This window comes from Eublepharis macularius, chromosome 4 (assembly GCF_028583425.1).
Source record: "Eublepharis macularius isolate TG4126 chromosome 4, MPM_Emac_v1.0, whole genome shotgun sequence".
Classification (NCBI taxonomy): Eukaryota; Metazoa; Chordata; class Lepidosauria; order Squamata; family Eublepharidae; genus Eublepharis; species Eublepharis macularius.
In genome coordinates, this window is record NC_072793.1 from 88,296,464 (window position 1) to 88,313,108 (window position 16,645).

The 16,645-nt window shown below is 41.9% G+C and overlaps 1 protein-coding gene across 1 annotated transcript in view; it reads right to left on the minus strand.

Moving 5' to 3' along the window:
- LOC129327609 (T-cell immunoglobulin and mucin domain-containing protein 4-like) overlaps positions 1 to 16,089 on the minus strand; it is a 46,691-nt gene extending 30,602 nt beyond the window's left edge. The window contains exons 1-6 of the mRNA XM_054976365.1: positions 16,009 to 16,089; positions 14,336 to 14,683; positions 10,696 to 10,766; positions 10,365 to 10,494; positions 8,554 to 8,593; positions 6,542 to 6,633 (exon numbers count right to left, since the gene is read on the minus strand). Of these exons, the coding sequence (XP_054832340.1) occupies positions 6,542 to 6,633; positions 8,554 to 8,593; positions 10,365 to 10,494; positions 10,696 to 10,766; positions 14,336 to 14,683; positions 16,009 to 16,057 (730 nt within the window). The 5' untranslated portion in view covers positions 16,058 to 16,089. The remainder of the gene's footprint in view (positions 1 to 6,541; positions 6,634 to 8,553; positions 8,594 to 10,364; positions 10,495 to 10,695; positions 10,767 to 14,335; positions 14,684 to 16,008) is intronic.
- Between the last annotated feature and the right edge of the window lie 556 nt (positions 16,090 to 16,645).

A 16,645-nucleotide genomic window follows, 5' to 3' on the forward strand; every position in this document is an offset into this window, starting at 1 on the left:
AAAGAGAGAAGACACTGCACTGAAAAAATTAAAAGTATATGACAAATGCAGACATTTTCCAGGACAGATGGAAGAAAGGGGACACCTCAGGACAGCCACAGAATGCCAGACCAAATTCCACCAGGAATATAAGAGTTGTGGTCCACAACAGCCATTCAGGGAACTCGCCAGCATCCTGCCTGTTCTTCCACCAGCTCCACCACATTTTTAGAAGGGATGCGAGTATAAAGCTTAGGCAAGTGGCCAGAGGTCTGCCCTACAGAATGGTTGAGGTAGCCAAAGACCTGAGCTTGGAGGTTATGGAGGGATCCAAAGAACTCTTCTTGCACAATTCAACAATAATCAATATACAAGACATACATTCTTCATCACCTTCTGATTTGGGTACATTTTTTTTTACTCCCTTATTAATTTGATTGCAAAAGACTAATTCAATGCTGGCATGCCTTGGAGACAGGAGTGCAGCCGTGGTTGTAATGCTGGATTAGTACCTTGGTAACCCAGGGTGTTATCCCCACATCACTGTGATTTTCGGTGATTTTCCAAACTCTCAACTAGAAATGGGCACGAACTGAAATACAAACCAAAGTTCATCACAAACTGGGCCGTTTTTTGGTTTGCGAACCGGTGGTTCATTGGATGGTATTTTTGACGAGCTGCGATGCACTGGTATGATTTTTAGAGTGGCTTGTTTTGTTCATTTTTTGGTTTGTCACTGCAGACAGCCTGGCACTGATCAATCAATTCCCTAGGCAACAGGGTGGGGATGGACTTTTGCAGACCTTCTGCAGCTCTGGGAACACCAATCTCAGCCTTCCAAGGCTTGATAGGCAGCTCTGGCTGCTTACCAGAGAGCTCCTTTCTGCTCTATGAGAGCAGCAGGAGTATAACTTTCCTAGAGGCACCTGCTTTGGGGGTCTATAACTCAGACATTTGAAATCTAATCTTCACCAAATTTGGAGGGTAGCTGGAGGAGAGCCTGCTGAAGACTCACTGTTAGTTTGGCATCTTTCACTGTCAAGAGGGCTGTTCTATGGCCCCCAGAAGTGACAAACCACAAACCAAACAGGTTTGCAAACCGGGCAATTTTGTGCTGGTTCATGGTTCGTGGAACGTGACAAACCATAAACTGCCACGAACTGCAATTTTCCCAGTTCATGCCCATTTCTACTCTCAACCTCACCAGGTTCTTGAGGAATAATTGTAAGGGGTGATGATGGAAATAAATTCCCGCTCATCTTAAAGACTGGCAACACTCACTCCTCAGTGGATGAGTTGAGTTTCCAAGGTTAACCCCCAAACAATTTTGTGAGTTGTGTATACAGCATGGGCATTTCATCTACCTTCCATCTCCTTCATTTCCAGCATCAATTGCAGAGAAACAAAATATCAATGATGATGATACACCAGACCTGGAAGACATTTGTGACTAATCAAGGAGCAAGAGCGGGATTAGAGAAAGGTAAATTCTTCCACCATGCCATGCATTTTCTCTCTTCAAATGAACCTCTGCAAGGCACAGATGTCTGCTTCTAGCTCTAAATATTACCCTGCTTAGGAACATATCTTAAAAGACTGTTTCCACGGCACTTATCTCACTCTCTGCCCCATTTTATCTTATGCAAGCAGGACCCATATACTTATCATGTACACTCTGTATGCTACCTCCCTAGAATCCACTGTGCTCCTCAGTACTTGTACTGAGCCACAAAACATTTCCCTGTGCTATCCACTACCTGTTCCTATGTCTCAAGTTCACAATGGCCATACATGGAGGAATCCTCATACCTGTAAAGTACTTAATGACTCTTTTCTCCACATATAGATTGGTGCAATCAGGAATGGCGGGGAGAGAGGATAGAGAAGACGTGTGTCCTCCTGAAACTGCAAGTGCAGATTCTCCAGGTTGGTTTATGAGTACAGCACTGCAGGATTTGAATCGAAAGGCAACTTTCAGAGCCACATGATAGGTTTAATCATTTGACTCCCTGACTCCCTGAACAATGGACCTCTGGCATCCTGCGGATTACACTAGGGAAGTCTTCTGGGTCTCTAAGGTGCTACTTGAAGCAAATCATTACTGTGGCTGCTGTAATACAGAAACTTGCCATGTAACTATTCAGCCATGCTTGTGAGAGTAGACATACACTGATAGACATTCCCACTATGACTATGGAGTCAGATACCACTTTCTCTTACCATTTCTTTTATAGGAACTATGGGACCACAGGATTGGATTTCCCCCCATCTAAAGTGAACTGTAGTTTTGATCATTTGAGGGCTTATTAAAGTAACGTTTTCTGTACTTTCTCCCCTTGCTTTTTCAGAAACTCCTGGTCAGGGAGGAACTACATCTGCTGCAGAGCTCTCACCTGCCATACGGCTTGAAAAAGCATGAAATAGAAAATGCCGTATTTCAGTTCTAAATGATATGGCTGAGCATATAATTGAGCCATCTGCAACTGAGGAGAGTGAGTACAGAGGCAGACTGTCTGAGACACTGTGTGAGAACTACAGGCACAACAAGCTTTTAGCCTCAGCAGACTACTGCCACAGAGAGACTGTTGAGGAAGCAAGACAGGTTAGACCGATGTTCAGGAAGATGTTGACTCAGAATCTTACTGCTATGGAAACTGCAGTTCAAGCTCTAATGTAAATTGCCCTCAAGTCCCAATGGAAAACTGCAATGTTATACAAGTTTCCATCATTTAAAAATCCCTCTTATTTCTCCAGAATTAAATTGATGGGGCAGATGAGTCTCTCACTGCTACTTTCACTTACAGGCCTTACAGGTCAGAACCAGTGCTTTGTTTGTTCTACAGCTGGATAACTAACAAGTGCAAATCTTATGGAAGTGATATGACCCTTAACTTGTAACCAAGCACTGACCTAGAGTGACCCTCTGCTAATGGAACAACTATAAGATTAAGGCAGCCTCATGCAGAGTGCATAGTCAGAAAATTGCACGTTGCTACATACCCAGGTTTACATGCACGTTGCATGGGGCTACCTTTAATAATGGCCATACATACTTTATGCTTTCCTCCAGAGACATGCCATCCCAAATGCCTGACATCCCCTTCCCTGCAATGGGTGACATTATAGGCTGAGAACACACACACACACACACTGTATGTCCAGCATTTTCTTTAAAATGCATGATCAAGTGCACAAAATGTGCCAGTGTCTTTGGAACAAGTTCCTTCTTTTATTTGCTGTATTCCCCAGTACTGTGGATTGAGAGTTCTTGTGACGCCTACTTCATTTTCCTCTCTGGGTGCAGTATGCGCTTAGGAAAAGGAGGAGGTGAGCATTCTCTTTCTAGCAAAGTTTCTGATCAAGCCTCCTTGCCTAGCTCTCCCTGTGCATGGGTGGGTAGTAACACATGATAATGTGATGTATATTTAACCCAATATCATGTTACCCCTTACTTTACCCTTTATCCCGTTTCTCCTGAAAATTAGGTTTGAGATACTTTGAGAGGAGACAAAGTGCACTTTCCCCTTATCTGTCCTGCACAAAACAGCAAAAGGGACAGAGCAGGAAGAGGAGGATGAAGATATCAAGGGGGCCAGAGGCTTGACTCCATGGTCCCCTGAGATCCCCACCCCACCCACTCTTCCAGGAATGTCTGACAATGATGCCCCTGGCACCAGCTCTCCACCAGCACCCAGGCAAAGAAGGCTTCACTACGCAGCCTTCAGGGACCTTCTGGGTGGAGGGCAAACCCCTTCATCATTCTCACAGAGTGGTGTTCTTCTGTTGGTCCCAGTTATTATAATGTTTATGCTATTATTGTGTGTTGTAGTTATCAATTGTTTGTGTTAAACAATGTTATTCAATAAATTGCTGTTGTTATTGTTACCAGTTCATCACAGTTCATCACCCTCAAATGACTGTCTACTGTAGGGAATCATTTTCCTTTGACAAAACCTGAATAACAGTTTTACTCTCTTAATCAAAGGTCTGCAATCAAAGTCCAATCTTTATTAGCACATTAGATTACCCATCCTGTGCCTTGAGCCCCAAGCTATAGGTGTGTTGCAATAAAGCTAGACAAACAAACCAATTGCGGAGGGATATTGTATAGAACTGTTTTCAACGACAACATGTATGTGATTGAGGTAAACCTGCCCCCCACCCAACTATGGGATAGCCTAAGTATCAAATGGGACCAATACAAATACTAAACATCTTTAACATGTAGGGTGCTCTGAATCTAAGTGCCTTGGATATTTAATGTTACAGTTCCCACTTATAGCATCTCCTGGTTTCTTATAAGACACGGTGCCATATCCACAAACAGTGCCATATTCACAAATCCCTCTCCAAAAGTTCTGTTTGGATTAAGGCCACTGCTGCTTAGGGCATGTTGCAGTCTTGCTCCGCAGCAGAAAAGCATTAATTGCATCCATTGGAGACCAACAGGATTCCCAGGGTGTTAGCCTGCGAGAGTTGGAGCTCCCTTCTAGACACAGTGGGGGCTAGTTCAAGTTTCAGATGGGCTTGTCTTCTGCTAAACAGAACAAGTTAAGTGCAGCAACAATTTCTTGACTGCAAAGGGGGAAATTGGTGCTTACCGATAAGAGAGTAAAGTGGGTAGTCAGTATAAGAAATTTCTTACTTGGGGCCACACGCAGCATAAGAGGGGTGACAGGTCTACATGCACAGAGGTTTTTTGCTCACCACCCACCCCCTCCTGTTCTTAAAGTTCACTGACAGTACCTTCATGGTGCCTGTCTTCCCAACAAGGTTGTCCCACAGCCTCCCAGAGCCACATCATTTTCGCGTGATGACGTATCTGTCCACTTCTCCATAGAATCCCCTGCCAGGCCTCCAATGAACTCCAGAAGTCACACTTGAAGCACTTGAAGCATAGTTTTAAAAGACAGAGCCTAAGGCTCTGTCAATTTCACCTTTCTACAGGAGGGTAGTTTAAAAAGACAGAGCCAGTGGAGATCGCTCCTCAGAGGTTTTGTTAATTTCATCTTTGCCTCCCTGAAGGCACTGTCAATTTCACCATCACTTAGGGACACTGGTCAGACAATGGTTAGGTGTCCAGGTGAAGCTGTGGTTGGTAAGCTCCTCAGTGATCCTCCTATATACAGCCCAGTTCCTCAGACGTGTACTGGCCATGAGTTCCATGGCATGGCCATAATACAGTATGGTCCACATCAACAGGGAGACCTCCTCAGACTGCCAAAAGGTCCCACGCCATCAGCCAGCCATTTTTTGACATGTAAAGCAATGTAGCAATGCTTCTGTAGGCCACCAGCAATAGCCAATAGGTGCAGTCAATCCATTTTATTGACAGGTTCCCAATCAGGATCCACAGTAGTCATCCATTGATTATAACACTGCCCCTTCTCCCATGCCTACTGGTTAGCAATTGAAAGGCTGCCCTTCCAGTTGAAGGCTACTGCTAGCTTTTCAACCTTTACTGTTTTGCACAGAACGTGCGGGGGCGGGGGGCTCAACCTTCATTGAGCTGTATTTTGGAGGTCTCAGTGCTTAGGATAATCTCATTCAGCAGCCTCATATATATAATTAAAAAGCATGTGTGAGAGAGCAGAATCCTCCACAAGACATCCCACCCACTTGATTCCATGTCTCCAGTGAAGACTCTTTGCATTTGGTCAGAAAGATAAGAGTGAAACCAGTGAAGGGCTACACCAACATCAACACCGTATTCAAGCCAGTGAATGAGAATAGAGTAGGCAACTGTGTCAAAGGCTGCTGAAAGATCTAGCAATATTATTGTTGTTCTTAGTCTACCTTTCTCAAATAAATCCAAGACGGATTACACAATGCAAGTGCAATACAATATAATCAACAGCTAGGACATTCACTTAGCAAAGGACAATAAGGAACATCAGTTAGGACGTTCAGTGAAACAGATACAATAGGGTATGGTGGCAGAAAATTTGAAAACAAGCATAAAGCTGAGTACAGAGATTAAATCTTTCCAAAAGAACTTTATTTATTTTATTGGACTTTTAGTCCTCTCTCCCCGCAGAGCAGGCTCAGAGCGGAGTACAACATGGTAATGTACATGGAGATAAAAACAATGGTAGCAGTTACATTGTGTAAAAATATCATCATAATGCAGTGCCCACAGTGCATCCCCATTCTCCAAATATTGGAGCCCATGGGGCAGGGTGGCCATCCACCTGTTGGCAACCTAGAATGGGAGGGCATATGTCCCTTCCCCCCCACGCACCCCCGCCACTGGCAGGAGGCTGGTTGGAGAACCTGCCTGCCTTAACCTTCATAAGCCTGATGGAACATCTGCGTCTTACAAGCCCAATGGGTCTTCAAAGCCCAGTGAGTCTTCAAAGACAGAGAGTTCCACCAGGTGGGGGCCAGGGTGAAAAAGCCCTGGCCCTGGTCGAGGCGAGATGAATCTCCTAGCATAACTAATGTACATGGCATGAACCTCCTAGCATAACTAATTTTGTAACAATGGTCTTATGCTCCGAGAACAGCAGCTCTTTTCTTAATTCTCCATCCAAGACAAACTGACGAGTGCATATTATTCTTCAGTTCAACTCATAAATATTTTCCTGAACACGGACCCCAGATTCCACAATGTGCTGAATTCCTCCAGTTGCTGAGTCTGAGAATTCTGCCTGCCTGTAAATAAGCACAGGTAAAACAAGGGGAAATTTGGGCAGAGTGAAATGTGCTATTGAATAGAACATTTTCAAGAGGTAAAAACTTAATCTGCTGATATTTATATTTATGCAACCCTGCTTGGCATGCTAATGCAGATCCCTACTCGATGCTTCTTTCCTCCGTGTACTGATCTCCTTAAAGAAATGGCTGCATGACGGGACTTCCAACACCGGCCACATTACCAAACATTGCTCAGCTGATATATATGCTAGTTAATGAGAGGAAGGTGTTTGATATACTACACGGGCACACACAAGCATATTTTGCTGCCTGTTTTGGGACTGAAAGACTGGGAGGAGAGGTTACTAAGCACCTGGCAGATCACAGCTCATACCTGGCAGTCTGTGTTTGGTTTGATATAGCCTAAGTTTTGCAGATCTGGCAGGGCTGCTAACATTTAACCTTGTAAATTACAGATTGATGGTCCTGGTACCATTTCCCTGAGCCCAAAGATTTCCTTGCAGACTTGCAGAATGCAACTTTCTCCCTCCCCCTCCCACTGCAGTCCAAGGTGCCTCCCCTTCTGCTTCTTTTTTATTTTATTTTATTTTATTTTATTTTATTTTATCAAAATAAGAAAGGATACAGAAAGAAAAAAGGAGAGGGGAGGAAATAATAAGGTCCAGAAGATTTTACAACTGTTCTCTACAAGAGTTGTTAGAATACAGAGTAAACAAAAACTTAGTCTTTTTCAATGTTTGTCAATATAGCAATGGAGATTACAACCTGTATTAAATCTGATTACTATATATTAGCCCTCTACACTACGCATACTTAAAGCACACCTCCTCCTTCTCAACATTCAGTAATAAAAATTAATGATCAAAAAGGAAAGACCTTATTTCATTATTACTATAATATTTCAACTTATCTCTTAATATAACTGATTAACATAACTTTTAGTATAAAAATCATTTCTACTTAACTTTATACCAATATTTCCATATCCTACAATCTATTTCAGCAATTATATATTCAAGCATTTTCACCCTTATCAAACTATGACCTCTTATAAACTGTGTACAATGAGAGCGGGACCACAAGTGACGCCTGACACAGGTTGGACACTTGTCAGCTTCCCTCAAGTTTTGATGGGAAATGTAGGCAGCCTGGCGGAATGTTGGACAAGTGACAGTTGAAAAGTCCATTGGACAGCAGTCAGAGAGTCAAGCTGCAAGACCAGGATGCCTACATTTCCCATCAAAACTTGAGGGAAGCTGACTAGTGTCCAACCTGTGTCAGGCGTCACTTGTGGTCCTGCTCTGAGTCAGTATACGATCTTGTTCAGATTTGCAAGACTAAAACATCTTGTATATACTATCCTTTATGAGCAAAATAATTCCCCCATTTCTCTTCAAATTCTCTTATTGGTCTTCTGTTTATATAACTCATCAATTTTGCCATCACTGCATATTCTGCCAGTGCCCCCCTTCTGCTTCTGAGGCAAGAACAGTATTGGGGGGGAGGGTTGTTAGTGCAGCAAAAGGAGGGGGAGAAAGTGAGCAAGTTGCACTCCACGGGCAGAAATCTTTCCACTTTTGGAAACACTCTGTTGAATGCAACCACTAGAGTCCATTGTCCACTGTGTCGAAGTGATACTTCCAAAAGCATGGGCAGCAATATGTCTGAATTTTTTGTGGCATCGTGGGGATAGAGATGCTATTTAGAAGCCCATAGCACTATTGGTAATATGAACTAGTTACATAGTTCCTTGGACCCAAGCCTATGAATACACGGCAACCTTAAAGAAGGAACACTTTCTGACCTTTACAACTCCAGTATAATAATTCATTATACTAAAGCTATAGAAAGTTGTTAAAAGATTACTACATCTAATCTACCCAGTACTAAAGTTAAAACAGAGTGAACAGTAATTACCTTGTAAAAATAATCATCTTTTGATTCTTTGGCAGATACCCTGTAATAGATTCAAATAACAGATTCAATGTAAAAAAATCTTAAAATCAAAAAGGAATAAAATCTGGTTGGCTTAGTTAGATTAAAAAAATAAGACAAACACACACAGGATACCAAATAACGCTTTCCTGTGCAATGTGTCATAATGCATTAGTCTGCTCTGACTCTTTGCTGGTGTGTGTGTGTGTGTGTGTGCGTGCATGTGTGTACGTGCAGCAATTAAATTAGATGGATGTTTCACATATTGGCTGAATATGTGATGCTCCCATTGTTTGTACTCTGTAACAAATGATGCTGCTCAGGTTCTAATGAGCAAGCACATTTTATCAATTCCAGCCGTTCATAATTCTCCTATTCTCTTCAAAAAGAGCATTGTAAGTCTGAGAGTTCTTCTCTGGCTTTGCTCAAAATCAAGTTGCTTTCCTTCCTCTTGTGCTCCCCACTTACCTGGATTCAGAGGCAGGGGCTGCAAGGCCTCTCCATGAGAGACAAATTTAATGAGACCATGGATGTTGCTACCATTTTAAAGAGATTTAAAAATGCCACAATGGCCTGATCCTGATTTGGCCCACAGTGTGGTGAGTTGAGGCATTCTTGTTCTCCCGCCGCCACCACCACCTTTTAAAGTGCCTGGGAGAAGAGTTGTGGGCCTGATCAGGATCAAGCCTTTGTGGCATTTTTAAATCTCTTTAAAATGGTGGTGGCAGACCTATAAATGTTGTCATGCCTAATGTGGCCATGAGCATTCCTCTCTGACACATTGACTGCTGCTCCCTGGAGCTGGGGAATTTCAGTAAATGTACTTTCATAAAGGCATTTAATACCCATAGGTACTCAAATGCTCCCAGGGTCCAAGTCAACTCTGATGCTATTGTAGTGTGGGAAAATATATAGAAACATTCTGTAAAACCAGAAAAACGTAGAACTGATCAGTAGAAAGAGAAGTACAGTTGTTTCAGCAGATATCCAGTAGGAGGGAGGAAAGCCATCAGAGAGACTTGCAGTACTCAGATGACGGGAAGAGATGGCAATAAGGCAGGGTCAGAGGTCAGTGTGGTGGTGGTTAGTCATCTGGGTTGAACATTCAGAACCAGGCCAAGAAATATGAGTTATTTTCCCATTTTTCCTAGTCTGTACAAGGGGTGAGGAATAATCTTTCATCGCTATCCATATCATAGTATTCATTGTTCAAAAATAAATTTCAAAAATACATTTAGGAAATATTGACCAAAAGACCAAGTTACAAAAGGAAGCAGATGCTCTGTTCTCTATCATATTGATACAATGAATTCCTTGAGACAATAATGAATGTGGAATGTGTTTACAGTAAATACACAGTAATAGTTAACTGTATGTTTTTAAAAGCTGAAATTGTGCAATGCCTGCTGCCATCAAAATATAGTTTTTGTGGTGGTTGTAGCAATTTCCACACTAGAGTTACAACATATTTTTAAAAAGGATTTCAATTAACAAATGCTGTATGCAAAATATAACATCTAACACAAGAAGTTTTGTTTTGGAGTTACAATTATATCGATAAGAATTTAAGCTAATCTATAGTTTATTTAACTTGTGTCTTTACTAGGGAAAGATACAAGAGAGCTGGTTGGAAAGTGAGAGCTAAGCACGGGGACAGATCAGCAGAAGTAATGTACCCGAGGCCTCATAAACTAATGGGGTACTTTGGTTGACTATGCCCCCCTATAAAAGTGCTCATTACAGTGTCCCTACACTATAGCTGGAAAGGAAGAGTTTCACTGGAAATTACTTACACTTTAGTAGCAGGAGAATCACACCTAGAATGATGAATAAGAATATTGCACCCATTCCAATGTATATGCCTGACCAGGTTTTTGGCTTCCTTTGCTCTTTTACCAGTGTGGGAAAATATAGAGAAACATTCTGTAAAAGCAGAAAAATGTAGAAATGATCACAGCCAGTAGAAACAGAAGTACAGTTGTTTCAGCAGATATCCAGAAGTATAAATGCCCAAGCCACTATACTTCATACATGAATTATAGTGAAATGACCCTCAAGTCTGTTCCATGCCTATAGTTCTACTGTTTCCATATCAATCTGTGACAAGACAGAAAAGATACTTACATCGGGTGGTGATTCTGTACTGGGTGACCATGTTGATTCCAAAGGAATGAATTCAGTGAAATGCATGGTAGCTGGATGAAGCAGGCATAAAGTAATACGTTCATTAATATAATCCAGAATGATTTGTAAACAGTTTGTGTCTTTTATTTTATGCATTCAAATGGATGCATTGGGATGACAGAGTCTCATATCATTTGAATGAATAAAAATCTTATACATTTGGTTTAAAATAGGAATAAAGCACCATGAACTGTGCAGTGTATCATACTTTTTATTCTTTTGTTTTCTTCCTTTCATTTAGATTTATAGTACTTTTATTTTACTTTACTACATGCTTCACACATTCTCTCATCCATCATTTTTTTTTCACTGCCAATTTCGTTCCTTTCTTCCTTCACTGGCCAGTGCAAGAGGTGGTGATATTTTCAGTGTAATTTGGAAAAGGCCTACAGAGGATACAGGCAACATACGCTGAAACAGTAGATTGCACAAAATGAGCAGACAATTTCAAAAGAGCTGTAGATTATTTGCTCTGTCTGCATTAATGAAGACTGACCCCCCCACTAGTATTCCTTGATTATAAAACTCAAAGAGGTAATAGGTATACAGTAAATCAACATAGGTGATAATCTATGCACACTGATGAGTAGTAAATTCCATCTAACAGTTTACTTGCAGGTAAAAATACATAGCATTCTGCCATGACCACTAAATCAAACATGAGTCAAATATGAAATTTTGTGGGATCATTGCTTGTTTAAATTTCCTGCTGTGAAAGCCCATTTTTGTTTTGTTTTATGTGTAATTTAAAACCAGTTCTACTAATGCTAAAATTGGAGCACACGAAATTCCTCTTTGCATTGCAGCTTGTGAGAAGTATGAGGACAGGAGGTTAGGCTAGACTTCCTCTACTACTCATATATCTGACTGATATACATATCCCATTTATAACAGAAACGTTCAAGAGGTTTTGCTTCCTTTTCAGAGGGGAACTGTAACTACGGGAGATGAAGACACTTCAGTTACTAGGCAGATAAATTTAATCAGTAGAATTGATAATAGTTACTTTGTTAAGAACAGTTACCTTGTTAAAACTAATAGTCCAAATAGCTTTCAGATTATCCCCTTATACAAAATACCCTCAAAATGTTATTTTGCTTTGGAGTGTATCAAGAACAAGTAGTAGTGTAATTCCCAGTTAATGATGTATATAAACAACATGGAATGGTTATTCAAAAATAATGAAAGCTGCATAATTGATGTAAAAGAACTGGATAGTTTCAACTAAACATGGGCAAGAACAGCATTACGAACAGAAAAAACCCATGAACAGCCCAATCTGCTGTTCGCGAGCAAGCTGTTCGTGAGGCCCCATTCTAAACGAACAGGTGGTCATTAAAAGCCTTGTTCGTTGCCTTCGGCAGCCGCTGGGCAAGCCAGACAGTCTGGAGCCTGCTGCAATCAATCCCCTTGGCAACTGGAGGGATGGAGGGACTGAACTCTGTCTGACCTCCTTCTGGCTTTCCTTCTGGCTTTAACCCTTCAAAGTACTTCCAGCAGAGAGTCCCGTTTTTGCCACTGTGAACAGAAAATGACAGCAAAGGGGAGGGGACACATGGATCATGCCTTTCCTGGGTGCAATCTCTCTGAAACTTGGGGGGTCTTCGGAGGACAGTGAGGACTATGTCCCCTGCAAATTTGCTGGGCATGGGACATTGGGAAGGTCAGTTTGTAACCCCTCAAAGTAGCTTCCACCAGAGAGTCCCGTTTTTGCCACTGTGAACAGAAAATGACAACAAAGGGAAGGACCCATGGATCATGCCTTTCCCGGGGTGCAATCTCTCTGAAACTGGGGGGGGGGTGTTCTTCAGAGGACAGTGGAGACTAAAGGGGGAGAGCCATGGATCATGCCTTTCCCGGGGTGCAATATCTCTGAAACTGGGGGGGGGGGTCTTCAGAGGACAGTGGGGACTAAAGGGGGAGAGCCATGGATCATGCCTTTCCCAGGGTGCAATCTCTCTGAAACTGGGGGGGAGGGTCTTCAGAGGACAGTGGGGACTATATCCCCTGCAAATTTGGTGGGTATTGGACATTGGGAAGATTCTCCCAGTTGCGAGAGGGACAGGGAGAATCTCTCCAACTCTCTTGCACTGGGCAGGCAGCATGGCTGTGCGACTGCTCTCCCAGCCCTTTAAACTATCAGCTGGCAGTCGGGGGGATTCCCCCCCCCGCCAGCTGATAGTTTAAAGGGTTCTTTAAAGGGCCAGGTAAGTGGGTTTGAGAGGAGGGGGGCTAAGTGCGGGGGGGTTGGGGATGGTTCTGGCCCCCATGAACAACGAACATGTCTGGGAACAGTTCATGTTCATCCATGTTCATTGTTCGTTGTTCATGGATGGCACCAAACGTCGAATAGGGTGTTCGGGTTTTTTTTTCCTTTCGTGCCCATGTCTAGTTTCAACTAACAGTTGGTAGCTGGATTAAGCTTTCACATGGTTATACTCGTAACTACAGCTGCTGTGCTCAGCAATTTTACTCATCTGGCAACATATATCATCAATTAGTGTTATGAACATAATGCCTTGTATGACACCTCTCCCCCTTTCCTCTTTGTTTTAGCCAACTTAAATGGCACTCGTGGCTTTTTGATATTCACTAATAACAAAATATTTCATTTAACATAGAGGCGAAAGGTCAGGTGAAATCAAGAGTTGAAAATTTGAGGTAACTCAGTATAGATAACTGTATAATCAATACATGCATAGACAGGGGCTTGCCACCTCCCACCAATCGCTGGCAGATTGGCGGGCAAGGGTGCAAACCCCTGGGAGTTTGCCTGCCATCAGTGAGCACCTAGGAACCCTACTGGATAGGGAAATTCTCATCTCTAGAAGATATATCCCCTTTCTTTGGCCTTAATGGGAGTCTTTGCCTACTTCCCACACTTCCTTGGCAACTTTCCCCCAGTTCTCTTGTCTGTGTTAAACTGATCTCAGTCAGGGCTGAATCTCAAAACTGTCAGTACGTGGCCCCTCTCAGCTCAGGCTGAAATCAGACTCTGCACTAGACATGGGCACAAACCAAAAAAAACCCGAACCATGAGGTTTGTGGTTCGTGGATTTTGATGAACCAAAACCCACGAACTGGTACAGAACTGGGCCAGTTACGAATCAGTTCGTGGTTCGTGGGGTTTAAATACCCCTTTCCGGCCACTTAGCTGTGGCAGGGAAAGGGGCATTTAACAGTTTAAAGGGCCCTTTCCTGCCTTGCAAGCTGCAAGTCCCTTTAAACTATCAGCTGGCAGGTGGGGGGGGATCCCGCAGAGGGCCCACAGAAGGACAGAGAAGGCCGAAAACAGCCTTGCTGCCCCTCAAATGGCTGTGCGGCGGCAATTTGAGGGGCAGCAAGGCCGTTTTGGGGCTCCTCCGCCACCCTTCAGGCCGGCAAAGGGACAGAGGATGCCGAAAACGGCCTTGCCACCCCTCAAATGGCGTTGTAATAAGTTGTCAAATACGTTGTAATTTTTTTTCTGGAAAAGTTTGAAAAATCAAGCCATTAATAACTGTAATCTTGTTTCAGACTTAAAGTATGCTGCAAGCACAATCCTCTATAATGCCGCACCAGATGGAAGTGTTCTGCTCACCCTTCTCAATCACAACTTGCACATGGGTTTTCTGATCATTGCCCCAGCCTTTGATTTCCACACGACAACAATACATCCCTCTCGCTGTTTCGGTTACATTCACAATGGTCAGTGCCACATCACCTTGATGAATATTTCCTGTTAGTTGGTACATGCTGGGTTGTCTGTACGTTACGTATTGTCCATCAGTCAAGGCAATTGTATCAGAACATTTAAAAGTGGGACAAATTCCTCGCCCCCAGCATGTACTTGTAATCCCATGTTTGTCAGTAGAGTAATTACAGGGTAAAGTGATGTTCTGGCCCACCACTCCTCGCACTAGATTTCTGTCACCTGATGCCAAGAAACCTATAGGGGAAGATGCTATTGTGATTAAAAAAGAATGGTATCAAAGCAAATAGTCTCTATATCTCTAAGAGGTCCCGCTCAGTAATCTTTCATTAAGAGGCCATTTATTCTCTGATAATATTTTGCCTAGTATATATTCCCACATCCTCAAGTATAAAGTTCTTCTGAGACAAGCCTAGGAGTTGGAGGTATAACACACCCAAACAAGACATTTAAAAATGAATAAAAGTGGGGGTGCCCAGACAAAAATGCTGAGTTATTTATGGCCACATAACCATTTCTTCATCTTCATGAAGCTTAACTTTTCAGTAAAAATGTTAATACCATGTGCTTTTACTGAAGCTGTTTCTGAAATGATTAGTAAATTATTTTAAGACTAGCTTCATATAATATCATTTTTATGTTACAAAGGCTTTCTTTTATGATTCAGTTCGGAATATGCCCTTTGCATCTCTGACTAGACAGAAGTACCAAAAGAAAACAAAATGCTAAGTGCTCGTTTTCTTAATTTTAAAAAAGTGTTATCTAACAGAAACAAAACAGCATGAAACCAAAGTACTTAGCGGACAGGCCCTTAGTTGCTAAGAATTGTGGTCTGATTATGCAGCCACTCTTAATCATCTCTGGCAGATGTATTTCATTTTCAAATGTTGAACTCAGTGCTCAGATAGCATGTTACCCTTTATTCTCACAGCTCTTGCTGTCACAGCTTTATAGTGCATAATGATCACTGTTTCTTATAAAACTGAGGGGAAACATGTCACAGCTTATGCTACATATCCACACCATGGAATGCATTCCACAGCAAAAGATCCCACAGGTTCTCAGAATGGAAGATAGCTTATAAGCTCTTCTGCTAATAAAAATAGTAAACATATTATTCAAATATCGAAATATGGCATATTGTTCATGATGAATTAATGTACAAGTAATAATATATTAATTTCCCATGGCTTTGATAATGCTTACCAATCATAGATAAATAACATCAGTGTATTAACTTTATATAAATTGAGCAGTCTGATCCTAAATTTATTTACTTAGAACTAAATCAATGGGATTTACAACATGATTCTAAGGAGAATTCTAAGTTTATTTAAGTCAATGGATTTAGAAGGGTTACTCTGTTTAGGAGTGCAGTTACTTCTTTATAAATTTGGGATTAGAGACTTATAAATTATGGAACTGCAGTCACATACCAATGATTTAACTTGAACATGGAACATCTAACGCCTTGTATACTCTAAAAATGCTATATATCTCTGAAGCAGTGAGTTCGGAGACATGTCATCTACTATCATTTAAAATTTTATTAATAAAGTTACCTTCAAACAGCACAACTGTGATGCTCGCCAGACACAAAGAAAGAAACATGGTGAAAGCTGAGACGGCAGCAGAGTGTTTAACAGAAGAATGCTGATTTCCAAAACAGGTTTCTAACTTCTCTAATTATTGTATCACACATTACATCTTGCATAGCAGACCATAGCAGAAGCTCTGTTGAGGCTTGCCTTTTCCTGTGGTTAACTCATTATTCTCTGGACTAGCCAATGTTGGTGCCTGGTGTATGTGGGAAATCTATGTTAACATTTAACAAGGTTTCACAGCAAACAGAAATTCTGAGAATAGGTTTCCTGTCACACTTCCCTAACCTATTCAAAAATCGCTCTGAAGTTTTAAATATTTGTACGTATGCTATTTTTTAAAATTTTTGTAGCCAACAGTGTGTATATGTATGTATGAGTATTGCCATAGGATGCAGAACCGCCTGCCTGAGGTCAGGAGAGCCCCCACCCTCCTGGCTTTCTACAAATGATGCAAGACTGAATTATTCAAAGTGGCTTTTTTACTCAGATAGGGCTGTATTGTAGGGAGGGGGTCTCAAAGAGGTGCTTCACTAATGATTTAGGGACCATAGACTTCACCACTGTTGTCTTACACCCAATCTGTTGATTTAAGTAT